The following is a 19,714-nucleotide window of genomic DNA, read 5'->3' on the forward strand; positions in this document are numbered from 1 at the left end:
TGTTAATTTTAGCCATTCTGACAACTGTGAGGGGACATTTTATTGTGGTTTTCATTTGAATTTCCCTGATGATGAGTGATGTTAAGCATCTTTTCATGTGTCTGTTAGCCATCTGGGTGTTGTCTTTGGAAAAGTGTGTATTCGTGTTTTTTGCCATGTTCTGTTTTTGTCCTAGAATCAAACTTTCACAAAGTTGAATTACTCACATGCACATTTGTACTTTTTAAATCAACTATTATAGTGATAGGTTTCATGAGAGGTGAAGAATAAATACTGGTTCAGAGTGATGTTCGTAATGCAGTGGCCCTTGGATTCTGGGAGGGCCAGAATGGGGGAGAAGAGGTGGAGGGTCAGAGATACTAAAATTTGATAAGCAAATTGGTTTCAGATGTAAAATATTTACAGATTTGGTCATGGCCGTGGAGGTCTTATTTTCCATAACACAGGTCCTATGATAGCGGGGGGGGGGGGGGGGGGGGGGAGGCGGTAATCAAAAGTCCAGCTTTGTTAACATCTAGATGACCTTCCTGCCATTAATCACTTCTCTTTCCATTTTAGTGTATTGCTAGCTGGGCTAATCTTTATTTGCTTTCCTTTATTGTAACATTACCTACTGTACAGGTAGATACAAAGAATTTCATGTTTGACCCTATTCAGTTTTTCCAAATATATTTTACTACTGCCTAATCTAAATCTTTATGCCAGCCTGGGAAACCTTTGTCAAGGATATAGTTGAAACTGTGAGATTAATTGAATTCTCATTGGGAGAAGAGTATTGAAAACTGAACTTTAATGCAATGTCCACAGAAAAAGCAGAGATGAAATGAGTGAGTGAGGAGCTGCTTTTGAGATGAGTGTAGGGTCATTATAGAAATCTGTACACGGGGTGCCTGGGTGGCTCAGTTGGTTGAGCATTCGACTTCAGGTCGAGTCATGATCTTGCAGTTCGTGGATTCAGCCCCCCACATTGGGCTCTCTGCTCTCAGTGCAGAGTCTGGATTGTCTATCCCTCTCTTTGTCCCTCTCCTCCAAAAAAATAAAGATTTTTTAAAAAATCTGTAAATGGGTGTGAGGAAAAGGGTCATCATCAGTATTGCATACTTAATAGGAGAGAGGAAAAAGAAGGACTGATTTGGCAATAGTCCAAAACTGTTTTTTTTTAGTAATTTCTTTACCCAGCATGGGGCTCAGACTCACGATCCCCGAGATCAGGAGTTGCATGCTCTTCTGACTGAGCCAGCCAGGTGCCCCGATGGTCGTTTCTGTCACAAAGATATTTGTGTTCTCTTCAGTTTAACATCCTCCCTGATCTTACCCAACATTCTTCTTTCTCTGAACTATTTGTGCTCACTTCTCATACTTAGTGTTCCTTATTATTTAAATGACTTGGTAATAGCTAAGCTGTATGTATTCTAAGTCATAAATTCCTTGTGGTCTGGATCAGTTCATTCTCCACCTCCTCCACAGTTACCATCATCATCAGTTTGGTACATTAATCACCTCCCCACACATGTAGGTGCTCTGCCTATTGATGGATGTTGGAACTGATGATGAGAGTATTTTGGTTTTTGTTTTTTAAATTTTTGCTCTAATAATTCATCTGAGTGAAATGTAGAAGTCTTTCTGAAAGCTCAACTCAAGCCAAGACTCTGTGGTTTTCATTCTAAACTTAAAGATACTGTTTATCAATGGCTGTTTGAGGATGTATTTTCTACATGTAGAAATGTATACAAAGAATGCTTTTTTATTTTTTTAGCCAGTTTTCCAGACCAAGGACATTTATAGGGAGTTTTTGTTTGTAGCCCCTTGTACTGTAAAAGAGGGGCTAAGAATGAATGGCCAGTTCACTTGGCTTTCAGGTTTAAAGCCAAATTAACCAAACCCTTTTCGGCTCTTTTGTTCAGGCGATGGGGAAGTTTATGTTTGGGATGTGAACTCTAGAAAGTGCCTTAACAGATTCATTGATGAAGGCAGTTTATATGGATTAAGCATTGCTGCATCTAGGAATGGACAGTATGTGGCTTGTGGGTAAGTAAAGAGAGGTTCTTGTAACCTTTATCACAGTATGCTAATGAGAAAATATTAAAGAATTAAATATACTGCGTGATGAGAAAATATTAAAGAGTTGAATATACTGCATGGTGCTTAAGTGTTCTGTTTATAAACTGTTCAGTGATCGAAAATCAGTAAACCCAGTTCTTTGCATTTTATCATCTTAAATGCAGTTGTTAGTAATGGTGGTTTATTAGCTCTTTAACAAAGAAGTATTGCACTACCTTGGGTCATTGTAGGTTTTTTTAATATTTGAAATAATCACATCAAGTTTTCTTGCTGCTTTCGATTTTTTTGCCATTGATGAGAACACAGAGTAAGTTAAACTTAAAGATACTTAAGGCTTATTTTTCTTGGTCTGGCTAGTGGTGTAAACCAAATATATGTTCCTTAGAAATACTATTTGTTAATAATGTAGAAACTTTGAAAATACCATGTAGAGCATGCTGTTGTGTTATCATTGGAAAAAAATGGTTATTATACTGGAGGAAAGGTGGCTGTATTCTTCTACTTGATTCTAAAGCTGCATGGGGGGTGGGAGGGAGGCATTGGATATATCTTTTCTGTGTTTGTAAATCATCTTACCTACCAAACTACTCACTTATGAGCACCTGTAACTTTAGAGCCTCTGACAGTGGATTTTTATGACTTTCTTAGACTGGACACAGCTTGAGTCAGACCCTCCCTGGGGGGATGAGAGATGAAGTGGCTCTTGCCATCTGGAAGCACAGCATATCCCCACTCTTTTTTCCCTTCATTCCCTCCTTCAGGGTTAAAATTGGGGAACATCCTGACCATTTGAAAATTGGTCAGCTACTACCTTTGGGGCCTGGAGGAAAGGAAAGTGGGACCAGGCTGTGGAGCTTGGTGACCCCACCAAAATAAAGGCCTTGACAAAGGCCCCTCCCTGTCCTGGGTCCTCCCTAGTGACCACCAGACGACCCACCTATAGGGAGGACTCTGTCGGTGTGAGCCCCATGTTTGCAGTGTGTGCGCTGTGGCGGCAATCGGTGGGGAGCAGAGCTTCTGGGAATGAGTGAAGCTCCTTTAGAATGAAGACCAGCGCTGAAACTAATTTTGAGTCATTTTAAGCAGAACTGCCCAGAAATGACCTTAACTTAAATTTGTGAAGTTAAGTCTTTTTCTGATCCTTGCCTCTTTTCTTTCTTTTCCAATTTTTATTTAAATTCTACTTAGTTAACATACATACAGTGTGATATTGTTTTCAGGAGTAGAATTCAGTGATTCATCACCTACATACAATGCCCAGTGCTCATCACAAGTGCCCTCCTCAGTGCCAGTCAGCCCTCAGCTTGACGTCCCTCCATCAGCCCTCAGTTTGTTCTCTGTCTTTAAGAGTCTGATGGTTTAGGGCGCCTGGTGGCTCAGTCAGTTAAGTATCTGACTCTGGATTTCAGCTCAGGTCATGATCTCACAGTCCATAATATTGAGCCTGTATCAGGCTCTGTGCTGGCAGTGGGGAGTCTGCTTGGGATCCTCTGTCTCCTCTCTGCGACCCGCTCCCATTTGCTCTTTCTCAAAAATAAATTAGTTAATTTTAAAAAAAGTCATGGTTTGTTTCCCTCTCTCTTTCCCCCTTCCCATATAGTCATCTGTTTTGTTTCTTAAATTCCACATATAAGTGAAATCATAGGGTATCTGTCTTTCCCTGACTGACTTGTTTCACTTAGCAGAATACACTCTAGTTCCATTCACATCGTTGCAAATGGCAAGTTTTCATTCTTTTTAATGGCTGAGTAATATTTGATTATGTATTTATGTGTATACACACACACACGTATATATACACCACACCTTTTTCTCTTAATGTTTTATTTATTTTAGGGAGAGAGAGCGAGTGAGAGAGTGAGCGTGCAGGGGAGGGGCAGAGAGACAGGAGCAGAGGATCCAATGGGCTCTCTGGCTCTGTACTGATAACAGAGAGCCTGATACGGGGCTTGAACTTGCAAACCGTGAGATGACGTGTTACCTTGAGCTGAAGTCAGATGCTTAGCTGACTGAGCCACCCAGGCGCCCCACACCACATCTTCTAATCCATTTATCAGTTGATGGACATTTGGGCTCTTTCCATAGTTTGGTTGTTGTTGATAATGCTGCTGTAAACATTGTGGTGCATGTACCCCTTTGAATCTGTATTTTTGTATCTTTTGGGTAAATACCTACTAGTGCAATTGTTGGATCATAGGGTAGTTCTGTTTTGAACTTTCTGAGGAACCTCTATACTGTTCTCCAGAGTTTGCCTCTCTTTTTTGAACCACTTTTATTATTTTATTGATTGGGCCCTTTAAAGGACCCAAACAGGAAAGAATCTAATACTGGTTTAAACTCATTTGACTTTAATTGCCTTCAGTGTAATGGAATTCTGATGTGCTTGGTCCAAGAACATTATTAGGTTTTTATTGTAAAGAAAGACCTTAACCTCATTGGAGGAATTTCTGAGGTTATTAGGGAGGTGGGGAAGAGCTATTGGTGTGGAAAAGCCAGAGGCAGGAGAGGTGGAGCCGGCGGTTGGGTCTGTCCCCTTTCTTTCCATCTCTGCCTCTCTTCTCTTTGCTCTCTGCTGCCCTCTCCCTCCTCCTCCTAGTACTGGTGTGATACTCCTCTGCCTTGACCCCTGCTGTTAGGAATTAACTCCTTTGATTCTAAAAACTCCTCCTTTTTTATCTGTTAATTCTCCTCATTCAGTGACCTGACAGAAAGTAGATGCTTCGTTTGCAGTTTTGCTCTGATAGGGCATTAGGGAAACTAAGTATCTTGTAAATAGAGCTCTCTTTTCATTTATATTATCATTTTTTAATGCATCTGTTAACATAAGGAATGTTGTATACTTTTAGAAAGTTTTAATGTTAAGTCATGCAACATCACTGTGAGAATGTCCTTGGGAGACCTCTGGACTGGCCTTCCTTCTACAGACAGGGACCGGTGGTTCTGTAAGAGACCATCAAAGTCAGGGGCAGAGTTGGGTCTGGAGGCCTGTGGTCTTACGTTTTGAGGTGCAGCGCCTCTCTCGCTCCCCTGGCTGGGATCTGTTGTGAAGTCAGTCTCACGTACCTTGGCTGCATCTTCTGTAAATGCAGTAGTGTTCCGTGACTTCCTAGCTGGTCTGGAAGTCCATCAGTAAAAAAAGAAACAGACATATGAATGTGCACTTTGTACAACAAAGCACTGTATGTGGAAGAGTGGGAAAGAGTTGTGATGGCCTTGGTGTGCGGAGGCCCTTAGGACCTCAGAAGGTAGCTCACCACATTCACATGACCTCGTAAGGTGACTTGGAGAGTCTCCTTTGGTTTGTTTTGTTTTCTGTGCTTACCCTGAAGAAGTTGCCGGTGTCTCCTGTTGCAGCTACGGCACAGATCACTAGCTCAGGGGCCTGCCTTTCTAGCGGTGCAAGCTCCGAACCACTTTGCAATCTTTGCATTTGGAGAATTTTAGGCGAATGCTACAGAGATACCTATTTTTGTATTTTCAGATCAAAGTCCTATCAGGTGTTGACTCTAGTTTTCATCAGCTTCTTAGAAATACACAAAATTGTCTTTTTATTATGGTTCCCATTTAAGTAGTTTCAAACTTTGAATAATCACTACGATAAAAAGATTTATCAGCAGATTTTTTTAAGTTTATTTATTTTGAGAGCAAGCATGAGCAGGGGAGGGGCAGAGAGAGAGAGAAAGAGAGAGAGAGGATCCCCAACAGGCTTCGTGCTGTTAGCACACAGCCTGACTGGGGGCTCAAACTCCCAAACCAAGAGGTCATGACTTCATGAAATCAAGAGTCAGACGCTTAATCGACTGAGCCACCCGGGGGCCCCTTATCAGCAATTTTATTTCCCAGCATTTACCATGTGCCACGGATTGTTGTTTTCTGTATGTAGTTATACGCGTACGCTATATGTGCGTATATGTTATCTATATATGTGTATGTATGTGTATATATATTTTTCATACATAAACATTCTCATTTCCTACTTCACAGTATAGGCACTATTATCTCCACTTTACAGAGGGGGAAGGCAAGGCACTGCGTTAAGTTACTTGGTTAAGATCATACACATAGCAAGTGGTAAAGGCGATCTTACAGTCCACATCTGGCTGCAGAACCTTAGCACTTAACCACTCTACTGCCTTTTTTTTTTAAGGTGTACCTCTCTGTGTTCGTGTTTTTAAATATAAAAAGGTACAGTTACTAGGAGTTTTGTAAATTAAGAAATCTCACAAGAAGAAAATTTACAGTCCAGTTTGTCTTGAGTATGAATCCTTTTGTGCCATATATATAATCCCTTTGGAAAATTGGCTTCAACCATTCTGTGCGTCAGCTTTTACATAGCTTTATCTTTTATCTCTTTAAGTCTCTGAATGTACCTTGGCTTGCTGTTTCTCCTTCTTAAATCTGGATATTAAACCCTTAGCTTAAGACTTGCTTCAGGATTTTTGTGATTTCAGTAACCTCTCTGGGTTTGGAGAATGTGGGAGTTAGTCTTCTGTAACTTAAAGCTAAATAAAAGTTTTTCTTTCATCTTTGTGCTGTAGTCTATTCCTGCATGTCCATCACAGTATCCACTAGGCCACATGGCTAGTGGCGAGTTAAATTAAGTTAATTAAAATAAAAATTTGTTCCTTGGTGACGTGACGCTAGCCACATTTTAAGTGTTCAGTAGCCGCATGTATCTAGTGGCTTCCATGTTGGACGGTGCAGATACCAAGCATTTCCATCATCACAGAAGGGTGTAGAGAGTGCTTGTCCAGTCTAGTCTTTATATTGATAAGGACACAGGTCCAAGCGTTGGATGACTTTAATCTTTATTGGTTGTTACTCGTTAACCTGATTATTGGCAGAGCTGGGTCTGGAACGCAGCTTGTCTGGTTTCCAGTTCAGTCGTCTTCTACACTGCCACTCCCCAGATAATTCAGGACTCCAGAAAAATAAGAAATTCATTAGGATATAGGGCCTGGAGTTAACACTCCCATTGGGTTTCATTTTACCTCGTCTAGAGAATCTTTAGGACATAGTTGTTTTACAATGTGAGAAAAACCTGTTTTATTCGATGATGTGTTTCTGCCTTGGTTTTCTCATTTATAAAAACATTTGCCACTTAGCTAGGGATTGTGAGGTAGGTGGTGGTCCCAGGTGGGGACACATGTACCCATGTATCTATTCACAGACAAGTCATCATGAGGTCTGCAGTTGAGATAGTGTTTCTTAAGAGTGTAAGGAATAGGGGCGCTTGGTTGGCTTAGTTGTTAAACATCTGACTTCAGCTCAGGTCTTGATCTCATGGTTCATGAATTTGAATCCCACATTGGGTGAGCTTGAGCCCTGCTTTTCTCCCCCTCTCCCCATCATGGGATTCTCTCTCCCTCTGCCCCTTGTTCACTTGCACTGTCTCTCTCTCAAAAAAAGAAAAGACTAAGGAATGGTGAAGGCTGTTGTAAGGGTCATCGTTAGAGGTATTGTAGGTATTGGCACTTGAGCTAAGCACTTGAGGGCCAGGTAGGGTTCAGAGAAAGGCATGGCAGGAGGTGGAAAGGAAGCGTATGTAGGTGAGAAAGTTCCAGTTTGGATTCTGAGTGGAATGCAGATGGATGACTCCTGAGGGCTTAGGCTGCAAAGGAATGCAGGAGGGGAAACTTACAGTGTGTTGAAAAGTGTGGACATTATCTTGAGTGGAAAGAAAAACCACCAAGGGTTTCTCCGTAGAGGAGAATCGTGATCACATCTGAATTTTAGGGTTTGAAGTAGATAATTCCCATGACAGCCTTTGGTGGGGCAGCAGATGTACAGGGAGCCTTGAGGTCATTGACATAACCCGGGTGGGGCAGTCATTGAGGACATAGGAGTGGGGATATGTGAGAGACAGGCAGTGATGTTTGTGATGTATGTCATGGCTGCTTAGGACATTGGGGTGGGAGAGAAGCAGTAGCACTCTCAGGCTGCAGGCCTGAGAGGCCAGAAGAGTGGACGTGTATGGGGGGAAGTGGTGTCAAGAGAGGTGCCATTTGTGTCCACGAGCAGTTAGAAGTGTGGTGTGGCATAAAGAAGCTGATTTGGACGTGATAGAAGATGGGTGGTCCGTGGCAGTAAATAAGTGAGTGAGACATTAGAGCTAGGTAGCAAATAGAACCTGGGGTTAAGAGTCCATGGAGAAAGGGTTAGTGAGGATGAGAATAAAATCAGTTGAGTTCAGCCTTAGAGAATTCAACAGAGGAGAGCATTTGAGTTTTGTGTTCAACCTGTTTGCTTTAAGTTCTGCAGGACATCCGTGGCTATGGTGTCCCCCTAGTTGTGACAATTAAAATGTCTCCAGACATTGCCAGATTCCCCCCCCCCCCACCAGCCCCGCCACCTCGGGGGCATAACTGTTCCTGATTAGTAACTCCTGTTCTACCTTACGATTTCTTCTTGATCATTATACTAATTTATTTGTGGCCCCTGTTTGCTCTTTCTGTATGTCTTTTTTTTCTTTTAATGTTTATCTTTAAGAGAGCAGGGTAGGAGCAGGGAGAGAGCGGAACAGAGGATCTGAAGCAGGCTCTGTGTGCTGACACCAGAGAGCCTGACGTGGGGCTCGAACTCGTGAACCTACAGACCATGACCTGAGCCAAAATCAGACGCTTAACTGACTGAGCCACCCAGGTGCCCCTCTATATGTCTTTTTAGCTTTGACACCTACCACCACCACCACCACACCACTATCCCAGTCCTAATTCGTAAGACAAACATTGATGTGGCTAGTTGCCACCATTCCCATTTGTGTAGATTTCTGTGTGCCAGGACTCTGGGTGCTGATCTGCTAATGGGTTGGCCGCCTCTGGTTCAGGAACTTGCTTCTAGCCAGTCAGCTCTGGTGGTGGGTGGAAGGGTAACAGTCTGTTTCTTTAGTTAAGAGTTCGGGGGTAAGCTAGTAAGCATGCTTATTTCTCTCTTTGTTTCTGTTCTTCCCCTTTTCTATGATACCTTGGTTTTTTGTTCTTTTTTTTTTTTTATGTTTTATTTATTTCTAGGAGAGAGAGACAGCGTGAGCAGGGGAGGGTCAGAGAGAGAGGGAGGCACAGACTCTGAAACAGGCTCCAGCCTCTGAGCTGGCAGTCAGCACAGAGCCCGACGCGGGGCTCGAACCCACAAACCGCGAAATCATGACCTAAGCGAAAGTCGGATGCTTAAACCGACTAAGCCACCCAGGTGCCCCTGTTCTGTTTTTTAACTTAATGTCCTCCTTCCCCAGCTCAAGTCCTGTCTCTCTCGCACAGCCTCGTCTGGCTGTAGCTTTGCCTCATACTGATTTGTCCTGTCTTTGAGGTTCTGGGTCACATATAGAGCTTAGTGTGATGTGTTATATCCTCTTGTATTTCTGGCTATTTTATGCAGGTATTTTTTTTTTCTAGGATAAATTTCTTTTGATATTCTGTATTCCTGTATTGCATACGTTTGGACATACAGCTCTCATTTAGTAAATACTAACCACTCTCAGTGGCATATTAGAATTAGTTATAGTCTTTTAGCAGAAATACCACTGTAAGTTTCCATACATCAAAATGGTTAATGTGTGCCATTTTTGTTCCATAAATTTAAGCAATAGTCAAATAGGAATGAATAGGCAATATATAAGGAGGCTCTGATGTTCATGATGGTAAGGTTTGATCTAAAATTGATATTTAGAAGAGAGCCATATGGATTATAACTTTGTGTCCTTGATTAAGGTGGGTTTAGCTGTAAATTAATTTTCAGCAAGAAAAGAGATTTGGCATAAAATAAGTAAAATGAATAGATACTTTGATCTCAGTCAAAAATACGAACAAGGAAAAGAGGAACTTTGTCTTAGTTTGGGTTGCCATGGTAAAGACCCATAGACTAGGTAGCAGATATTTATTTCTTACATTCCTGGAGACTGGGAGTCTGAGGTCAGAGTGCCAGCGTCACTGGGTTCTGGTGAAGACCCTCTCCCAGGTTGCAGATGGCCGATTTCTTGTGCCCTCGCATGGAAAGAGGGAGAGGTCTTCCTGGGGTCTCTTTTATGGGGGCTCTGTCCCATTCATGAGGGCTTCGCTGTCATGACCTAATCACCTCCCACAGGCCCCACCTCCTAATAAGGTTTCATCATAGGAATTTTAGTGGAGTCCGTAACAAAATTAAATAAACCGAGGTTGTATGTGGTGTCTCTTGAGCGGTTAGTGTGGACCACACTCGGTTAGCTTTCCTGAATCCAGCAAGAAGATGTGTATGTAAGGAATTTGAATACTCGAAAGTACTAACATACTGTTTGTGTGGTTGGCCATCATTTCAGGCTGCAGAACCTTGTGTGTGAACTGGATTGGTCTTGTTCACACATTGTGTCAGGTTCATTGTAGGCAGTCGGTACGTGTTTGGTGGAATGAGAACACACTTCGTGGAATGCATGTGTTGTGTCACCCTTGTGACTTTGAGGCTTTATCTCTTACATCTTTTGGGTTTGTACTGCATTTGCTAATGAAGTTTGAATTAAATATCTATGTATTACAAGTCCCTTATCCTTGTTCCTTATAAATCATGGTACCTGTAACAGGAGATCATCTCAACACCGAGGTCAAAACCTTTCCCTGAAAGTTCTTGTCCTGCAGTGCCTGGGTGGCTCAGTTGGTTAAGTGTCTAGCTCTGGATTTCGGCTCAGGTCCTGATGTCACAGATTGTGAGCTTGAACCCCAAGTCTGGCTCTGTTCTGACAGTTTGGAGCCTGCTTGGGATTCTCTCCCTCTCTCTGCCCCTGCCCTGCTCTCATTCTCTCTCATGCTTGCTCTCTCAAAGTAAATAAACTTTAAAAAAAACAAAAACACCCTGTCGATGAATGATTCTGTTAATGGTAAGGTTATCAGGATTTACTTTTTGTGAGTATTGGACATTGCTGGTAAACATTTCTGTAAACTCACGAGTGCACGATCACTTCCATAATTCTTGACTGCAGATATTCCTGGAAGAGCAGAACCAAGAGACCTGCTGTGACAGCTGTTGCTCGGCACCGTTTTGACAGTTCCCACAAATACGACAGAATGAAAAAGGAGGAGCTCTCGGCAGGGGCTGGGGGACAGCTCTCAGGCACACTTTTGCACGTTAGGTCAGCCGTACACTCCAGGGGCAGTGGCAGGCTTGGTCTCTCTTGTTCACCTTTGCATCCCAGGCACTTAGCTCTGATGCCTGGCGTGAAGTTTACATTCAGTTAAGTATTTATTGAAGGAATGAATAATGGAGAGTCTGTGCTTACTTGGGTTTTCTAGCTCGTAGCTGAAAAGCTGTCAGACTTAACAAGAGTTTAGCAAGACTGTAGTGGAATCGGTAGAGTGTGTCTAGTGGTTGTCCTGGGGTGCACTCCCCAGCCCTGGTCCCTTTGTGACGCCATACCGCACGACTCCTGCAGATGTCAGTTTGTGCGGTTCAATCTGTAGTCACTTAGGTTGCGAAAGCCCTTTTGCTTGTTTTTTAATCTGTTGTATTCTGTTTTCTCTTTGCAGTTCTAATTGTGGAGTGGTAAACATATACAATCAAGATTCTTGTCTCCAAGAAACAAACCCAAAGCCGATAAAGGCCATAATGAACTTGGTTACAGGTGTTACTTCTCTGACCTTCAATCCTACTACAGAAATCTTGGCAATTGCTTCAGAAGAAATGAAAGAAGCAGTCAGATTGGTAATATATCTTTACCTTTAAAAAAATTATTGATAATCTTAAAATATAAGTTGAAAGCATGGAAGGATGGTAGGAAAGAAGCGTGATGGGTTATTTTAAAGAGTGGCTTCATTTGATGTAGAAATTACCAGCATTGTGGCTTTTGGGAGTGGTTGTAGAAATGATGCACCGTGGCCACCAGATTTGTATTAAGGAATGTATTTAAGGCAAACACTTCATTTTTCTATAGTTTTCTTTCCTTCTCTCTGCCTTTTAAAGCCTGATGTAATGAAGGGGAGGCAATTTTTAGATTTTGAAAATAAACTGAGCTTGAAAAGAAAGCACGTAAAAAGATTGCAATTTAAAGGGCTCAGTAGTACTTGTGCATATGCCTCTGTGCCAAGAGTCCCCAGCACTTCCTCCAGGTTTGGTGGTTTTCTAGGACTCACAGCACTCGGTGTATGGTCTTGTTCACAGCTAAGAGTTAATACAGGGCAAGGATACACAGCAAAACCAGCCGAGGGAAGGGTGCGTGGGGCAGGCCAGAGGAAGCCAGGCACAAGGGCCCCAGAGCCCTCTCCCAGTGGAGTCACACAGGACAGGTTTAATTCCTCCACCAAGTTGTGACCACTCGTGTTTGGTGTTTTCTACCAGGAAGTCCCTCATTAGGGAGGTTACTGGTGGTTGATCATGAAGCCACCCTCTGCCTAGCATGTACCCAAATTCTGGGCTTCCAGAAAGAAAGTCAGGTGTTGAGCAGAAACCACATCATACAGATATTTGAGGCCTGGTGAGCCATCCGTTATCATGTTGCATCAGTGTAGGGAACTGCTTACCAGTCAGCTTCCCAGACACGATCTGAGGGCCACCCGTGCAGGTATACCTTTCTGAGGATAGCAGCCTCGGGTCTGTGTGAACTCTTTTCTGCCCCACCTCAGAGTCCATTGTAAATGTTGTTGCATTTCTGTGAAGTCTCCTGCTCTCCGGGCAGAACCAGTTTCCTTACTCATTTCACAGTTACTCGCACTAGGCCCCAGCTAGGCCCCAGCTAGGCCCCAGCTAGGCAGATGGCACAGAGCTTCGAAGGCAGCCCCGCCTTGTGTTGTCGTGGCGTGTTTGCTCCCACGTTCCAAGCACTTCACAGAGACCATTGTTTCTACCTTGTTCACTTAGCATAGTGTTGGCCAAGTGTAATAGTGTATAGTTTTCAAAGACTTCTTCAAAAATATTTCAAAGACTTCTTCAAAACTATTTTGAGCCAAATAACAGTCCTCAGGATTAACTCCCCCAAAGTCAACAGCTAGTAAAGGGCAGAACTCTGCTTCTGGGTTGTCCGTTCATCGTAGAACTTGGTGTTCCAGCTGGAACCCTCTGATCCCTGGGATGTGTACACAACTTGGGAGGGCAGAGAGGACAGCATGGGGGGGGGGGGGCAGGTTCTGCCTGTGTCACACAGAGCAGCTCTGCTCTTGTCTGTGCTGTGCGTTGGCCTTCTGCATGAGATTTTCTCGGAAGGAAGGAAGAATTCTGTTGGAAAAGAGTGAAACAATACAGCACTGTGTTTTATTGCCTCTGTGTTGAATGAATTGTTTGATAAATGAGAAGGTTCTAATTCAAGTCAGCTTTAAAATCCCCACTCCTCTAATGGGAGTGGTGGACTCGCACACATTAACCTTGTGTCGTTTTAATGGTAGTAAATTGTTTGTAGAAAACCATGGGCTCTATCTCCTGTTGACATAATATATTCTGCAAGACGCCTAGTAGTTAGTTCTGCCTAGTTTGCTTCAGTGATCATGGCAGCATTTATGGTTTTTTACTGTGGCAAAAATCACACAAGGAACTCATTAGTAACAGCCAAATCCCATTTTTTAAATGGTAGTCAACCGTAATGTCTAATGGGAAGTAGCCAGGCATAGCAGCTTCAGAGTGCCTCAGTGAAATGGCATTAGTATTGGTAAATGCAGTCTCTTAAAATGATCCAAACAGTTCTGTTATCCCAGCACAAGGCAGTGAATATAAATCTAAGCCATTGCACCAGTAAGCGACACAGAAGTTAAATTGTTATTGCATCTACAGTCTTTGATGTAGTAGAAAGTTGTGGAACTTGTTATCCATTAAATTAAGGATGAGTGAGCTTTTCACTTGTTGAATTTTGATAACCTGGGCCCTTAAATGTGATGACAGAAGTGGCATTGGAGGTAAAGGGAACTTTCTGAGGTAAAGGGGTTGGGTTTTTACTGGCAGTTTCTTCATTAACAGTTCACCTATAGCTTTTAATACAAGGGCCGTAACGAGAGGTTCGAACACAGCTGATGTCTGAGCAGGTGGGTGCAAGCCATTGGTCTGAGGAAAGAAGTGCTAATGCAGGGACAGTCCAGCGGGGGACCTCACACAAACATACACGTGAGTCTCTCAGGAGACCGTTGTAATCGTGGCGTTGCTCCTGAGAGGCAAGGCGGTAGAGGAGATAAAATACAAAAATACGTGGCTGATAGGCTGGTGTTTGTCCTCCGTCGGAAAGAACACACCATCTCTTGTGTGCAGCCGTGGCCGCTGTGAGTGGTTGTGCCGGCTTCTTGTTGCCTGAGGAGGGCACCACATCTAAGGCGACACCCTTTACATCTTAAACTTTATTAACTGTGCGTGTTTATCACAGTGTTTCTGGTACTCTTTTCTGTTTATTTAGTTACAAAAATAAACAACTCCCACCTGGTGAAAATGGGATGTAAAACATTGATATGTGTCTTGTGCCCCAATTTTTGCCCCACAGTCAGCTCCCTCTTTGTAATAGCCAGATGACTTACGTATGAAGTTAACATTGAATCCAAATTAGGAGACTGTTTTTTCCAATTTAGATTAGAAAATAAAAAGTGTGGTCTAATATAATTATCTTTAAGGAGTCATTCACGTTAGAAGATTGGTTCTGGTATATTTTATTTTGGAAGAGTCACAAAAGACTTCAGAGTCATGCCAGCAATGTTAATGAGCAAGTATCTGGGGCACAGTTTAATTTTTTTTTTTTAATGTTTATTTATCCTTGAGACAAAGTGAAAGAGTGCAAGCAGCGGAGGGGGCAGAGAGAGAGAGAGGGAGACACGGAATCTAAAGTGGCCTCCAGGCTCTGAGCTGTCAGCACAGAGTCCTATGCGGGGCTCGAACTCATGAACCGTGAGATCATAATCTGCGCTGAAGTCGGACGCTCAATTGACGGAGCCACCCAGGTACCCAACTGGGGCACAGTTTAAAAGTACCAGGTGACACATAGGGTGGAGACCAATGTTAGGCATAGGACAGTTCTGTTCTTGCCACTCATAGGAAATAGTTATTTCCTGATGATCTTCCATGAGGCCGCAGATCACCTCTTCAAAGCTGGTGCGTGCCTGGAAGGTGCAAAATACAATTGAAAAGCCAGAACATTTACCAAAAATTCATGTAATTTCCACATTCTGAAACTAAGAGTTAAAAGATTTTGCGATATTTGTATTGTGGCTCCTCTCCTAAAATAACTAGTCTCCTTTATTATGTTGTTGTTGTTCTTTTTAAATATATTTGTCAAGGAACATATATAAAGAGTGGTATTCAAGAAGTTTACAAGTTCTGATCCAGTCTGCCAACTTCTTAGCTTTAATAGGTCAGGACCACTTCTCATTAGCACTAATGCCTGTGCATTGATGCCGTGCTTTGCAGGCAGAACCTACTTCCTGGGAAAGTTGAGAATAATTAGAATGGCTTGGAGATCCACAGTAAGCTTTACTTTCCTGATAAAATGGTCAATAGGTATATATCAGAAGGAATAGGGCCTAATAAGTGACTAACAGAAACCTGTTTCATAGATAGATGTGTATATATCACTGGGTTTTACCCGGGGCTCATCTACGAAATCACCTTGATTGGATGGTTTAAAGCCTCATTTAAGAGTGTGGAGGATGCCTGCCTACCACAGGTAAATAGCTGAGCGAGGGCTCGCCACATGTACAGGGACACTAAGGTGCTCTATTTGTTGGAAGAGCTAAAGAATCTTTGAAAGTGAGAGTTGTTAAGATCCTAGTCTACTGCAGGTAACTGCTTCCGTGCTGGGGTTTTATTTACCCCCACATCGGGTGAGGACTTGCTGCACTGATCTTAGATTGGACTCATTTTCCCTAGCAGTGGACTCTCTTGAAGGAAGAGGTGGTGCCCCTCCTCATGGTTAGGCCTGGCCGGGAGGTGAGCATTCTCTCTCTAAATCAGAACGTAGCTTCACTCAACAAACCAGGTTTCCATGGTTTTGTCTTCCTTGAGAGAAGATTGGAAAAGGCAGAGAATACATACTGGAAAAGTAAAAGTATGGAAAGGAAATTGTATGATAGTGGTAGAGTTGGTATGATTTTGCTGGGCTTCAGTTATGTAAAATCAGACTCTGTAATGTTTAAAGTATCTCTTCCCTGTGACCAAATTTTAGTATTGTTTACTGTGGTCATTAAGGTAGAGCATTATTGGGTACTGCTACTTTTTACTTTAGTGTATTCATTATTTATTCACTCAGCAAACACTGGAATCTGGTGGGTGGCATGCTAGATGCTGCATTAAAAGCATCAAGGAACTTCTTTCTTCTCTTCCCTCCCTTCTTTCTCAGTTAATAGCACATCAAAAATCAAATTTTAATTTCAGAACACTTTGCTCTGTTACGAGAAATACGTCATGTGTACGACGATCAAAATGAACTTTTTGTTCCAGTGAAAAGGGAGAATGAAGACCAAAATTTAAGGAGGAGGAGATTGTAGTTTCTGCGATTTAAAGCTTCGTATTATGTCCTACACAGGTGCACCTCCCTTCCTGTACAGTATTTTCAAACTTCCCGGTCGTTAAAAAGAAGACAATCTCTCTGGTTCATACCATGGATTTTTCTCCCAGAAGTGGGTATTTTGCCTTGGGAAACGAAAAGGGCAAGGCGCTGATATATAGGTGGGTATTGTTTAAATGTCAGAAATACTTATAACCTTCTTTTGAACATATGAAAAGATTCTCCTGTTACAGTCCCAGTTCTGCCTTTACATGCAGACAGCCTTACCGTCCTCTTCATTATCTAACAAAATGCATTTTTCTACCATATAATATGACTAGCAGAAAAGTTCACCTGGGGATTTATTTTTTTAAACATTTTTTTAATTTATATTTATTTGGGAGTGGTCAGCTATATTTTGAGAATGTCAAATTGAGGAAGAGTAGCCACTTTATTTTGAAAAATTTTTAAGTGTATTTATTTATTTTGAGAGAGAGAGAGAGCACGAGCAGGGGAGGGGCAGAGAGGATCTCACGATGTCAGCACAGAGCCTGATGTGGGACTCGAACTCATGAACTGAGATCACGACCTGAGCAGAAATCAACAGTCAGCTGTTTAACTGAGCCCCCCAGGTGTCTACCCCACCCCGAGTAGCCACTTTAATAGTATTGCCACTTCTAGGTGTCTTATGTTTAGATTAACTTGTTGATTTGTTAATTATTCACTAGATATAAGTGGGTTTTTTATAAAAAAGGTGCTGCTCTCCCTGCAGCTGTGAGTCATAAATAAGAACATCAGCCACAGAGATGTCTAAAAGTTATGCTCTGTCCACGTTCTTTTCTGCACTCAGCACACCTGGCTGGAAGGCGGGAACAAACACAGTCTTAGTTGCAGTTGCTAGAAGATTCAGGTGACAGGGCAGCTCTTCTGCGTTTGCTGATGAGCTGGAAGCCTGTGGCTTCAGTCACAGCCTCCTGTCCCTACTCCCTTGTGTTGGTGGCGAATGCTGCGTAGGACCCTGTGTATGTTTATTTGCTTCAGGGAAGGCCTGCTTTCACAGACCTGAAGTCTGGTGTGAAGAAGAGGAGGCATATAAATTGATTTTAAGGAGATAGTTGTGAAGAGAGGTTATGGCAAACAGTAATAGGGTTTCGAGCTCTGCTCTGAAAGGAAAATGGGTTACACCTGGAAAACGGATATATTTCCTCATTCTCACCTGCAGGTACCTTTGGAGTGTTTCAGTTTGGGTTTTATTCAAGAATGCAGATTCTTACCACACTTCCAAATTCTCTCCCAAAATTTGGTTTATATAACCGAATTTTCTTTTCTCTAAGTTTAATCACCAGAGTCCATTTGGGTTTTGTCTAGAGCATTGCTGACTAGGGAGGCTGTTTCTAGCAAGTGGGTTGGACTGACATTTGTGTTGGGTGTGGCTGGTCAGGTATTTCATAGACCTCAGTTCAATGCTTTGGAGCAAGCCTAATGCTGAATGTCACATTGAGCTGCCTGGTGAGACTCATCATGATTACATCCCCTCCCCACAACCCCCCCGTCTTCCTAAGTGCCATTCTGTGATCTGATTGACAATACCTCTGGGTAATCACAAAATTGTTTAGATGATTTGTCTTTTATTTTTTCAGGTTGCACCATTACTCAGACTTCTAAAGACATTTGAAGTAAGAAAATTCTTATTTATTGATTCTTCAGGTTTTAAGGTTATACCTGTTGCTGTCAGTTGGCAGAGGGACCGCATGAGTTAATCTGTGTTTCTTTACCCCAGGATTGCTGTATCTTTAGTTAGGGGAGTGGGATGGAAGTAGATCAGGAGCAGCGCAGTTGGACTTGAACCTTCCCTGGGAATTTTTATCCTAAATCACAACAGTCTGGTTCTGTCTTTCTGAGGTCAGATCTCTAATATAACGTTCAGTAATGGTCATCACAATTGTTATTACTGAACATTTAATCCACAAAGGCTAGACATAATAATGAGAGGTAAGTGTCTTCACATATAATTCTGGCTTCCATGAGTTCAAACCCTCTTATTTTGTATGTTTCTTGAGAGATTAAAAGTGGCTTGCTCTGCGGCTGGTCACTGGTAGCTTGTCACAGAGCTAGTTAGTGGCTGGTCATGAGTTTTGCTGCCCCGTGTTTAAAACAGTAAAACATGCTTCCCTCTCCATGGCTTGATCTTTGACATGGAAACATCGTAGTTCTGAGGTGGAGCTTTGCAGCTGGCCTGTTCCTCACGCTTGACTAAGCTGGGCTTCTCTGAGACTCCTCCATGTCCAGGAGGCTCTGAGAGCACATGTGGCTGTGATCGTTGAGCAGAATGTCAGCCGAGGCGGGGAGCAGCGTAGGTGTCCTGCCCGCCCAGCTGTGTAGCCAGCACATCTCTTCGCTGACGACCAGCATCTATAAATCAGATGTATAAGTTCTTCTCTTCTTTTCTCAGATCCAGTGGAGCCAGAAGAGCAGCCCATCCTGATCTACTCAGAAACTTTCTGAATGTGTGATAATGTATGGCTAATGATTTATTGAGCCAGCTGTGCTTATTTAACAGAAATGTCTTAATAATAAACACATAGCAACTTTTGTTTGAAAATAAGTGTAAGTTGTTCTTCCCTTCCCACCTACACCCAGACACAGACTTGGATGCATTTCTTTTCACACTAAACATGAGAGATTGGAAACACCTGTGTGCAGCCAGAAATCATACAGCGCTTCTGTTTCACAGCTCAGCCTGATTATGATTCCCCCCTTCCCAGCACAGAGCTCTCCATGCTAACAGGTTTTGGTGAGCGATGGAGGTCAGTTGGCTTGAGATGAGAGCAGTAGGGGCTCATGGGATTAATTTTGAACTTGCAAAACGGAACTGAGAAGACTTTCCTGGGCTCGGTACTTCAAGCAGTCGTCATTGTTATTTGCGGGAGAGGGATGCAGACACCTGGAAAGGTCAGGTTAGAGGAGGAAGTTCTCCCAGTGATGAAAAATGAATTAATAGAGCCCATGTAACTATATTCCAACCAACAGCTCAGTGAAGGGCATCTTCAGCGTCTTCAAGGCCCTGCCAGATCTGCTGGCGATGACAGCTCAGTAGATAATGCATCTTTCTGAAAGAACGCCTTTTATTAAGATGGGCTATTGCTGCATAATTGTAGAGGCCCTGCTCTGTTCCTTCTTTTTTCCGACAACAGCTTCCGTAGTAAAAATGCTAAAGATTTCAGTCCTGAAACCTGCTGCCTTGTTAGT

The 19,714-nt window shown here is 42.6% G+C and overlaps 1 protein-coding gene across 1 annotated transcript in view; it reads left to right on the forward strand.

The window, feature by feature from the left end:
* Nucleotides 1-19,070, forward strand: part of UTP18 (UTP18 small subunit processome component) — a 38,021-nt gene extending 18,951 nt beyond the window's left edge. Inside the window, exons 10-14 of the mRNA XM_039227770.1 lie at nucleotides 1,905-2,028; nucleotides 11,550-11,724; nucleotides 16,505-16,647; nucleotides 18,106-18,141; nucleotides 18,918-19,070. Of these exons, the coding sequence (XP_039083701.1) occupies nucleotides 1,905-2,028; nucleotides 11,550-11,724; nucleotides 16,505-16,647; nucleotides 18,106-18,130 (467 nt within the window). The 3' untranslated portion in view covers nucleotides 18,131-18,141; nucleotides 18,918-19,070. The remainder of the gene's footprint in view (nucleotides 1-1,904; nucleotides 2,029-11,549; nucleotides 11,725-16,504; nucleotides 16,648-18,105; nucleotides 18,142-18,917) is intronic.
* The last annotated feature ends 644 nt before the right edge of the window (nucleotides 19,071-19,714 follow it).

Source organism: Hyaena hyaena, unplaced genomic scaffold, assembly GCF_003009895.1.
Source record: "Hyaena hyaena isolate Hyena2069 unplaced genomic scaffold, ASM300989v1 scaffold_29, whole genome shotgun sequence".
Classification (NCBI taxonomy): domain Eukaryota; kingdom Metazoa; phylum Chordata; class Mammalia; order Carnivora; family Hyaenidae; genus Hyaena; species Hyaena hyaena.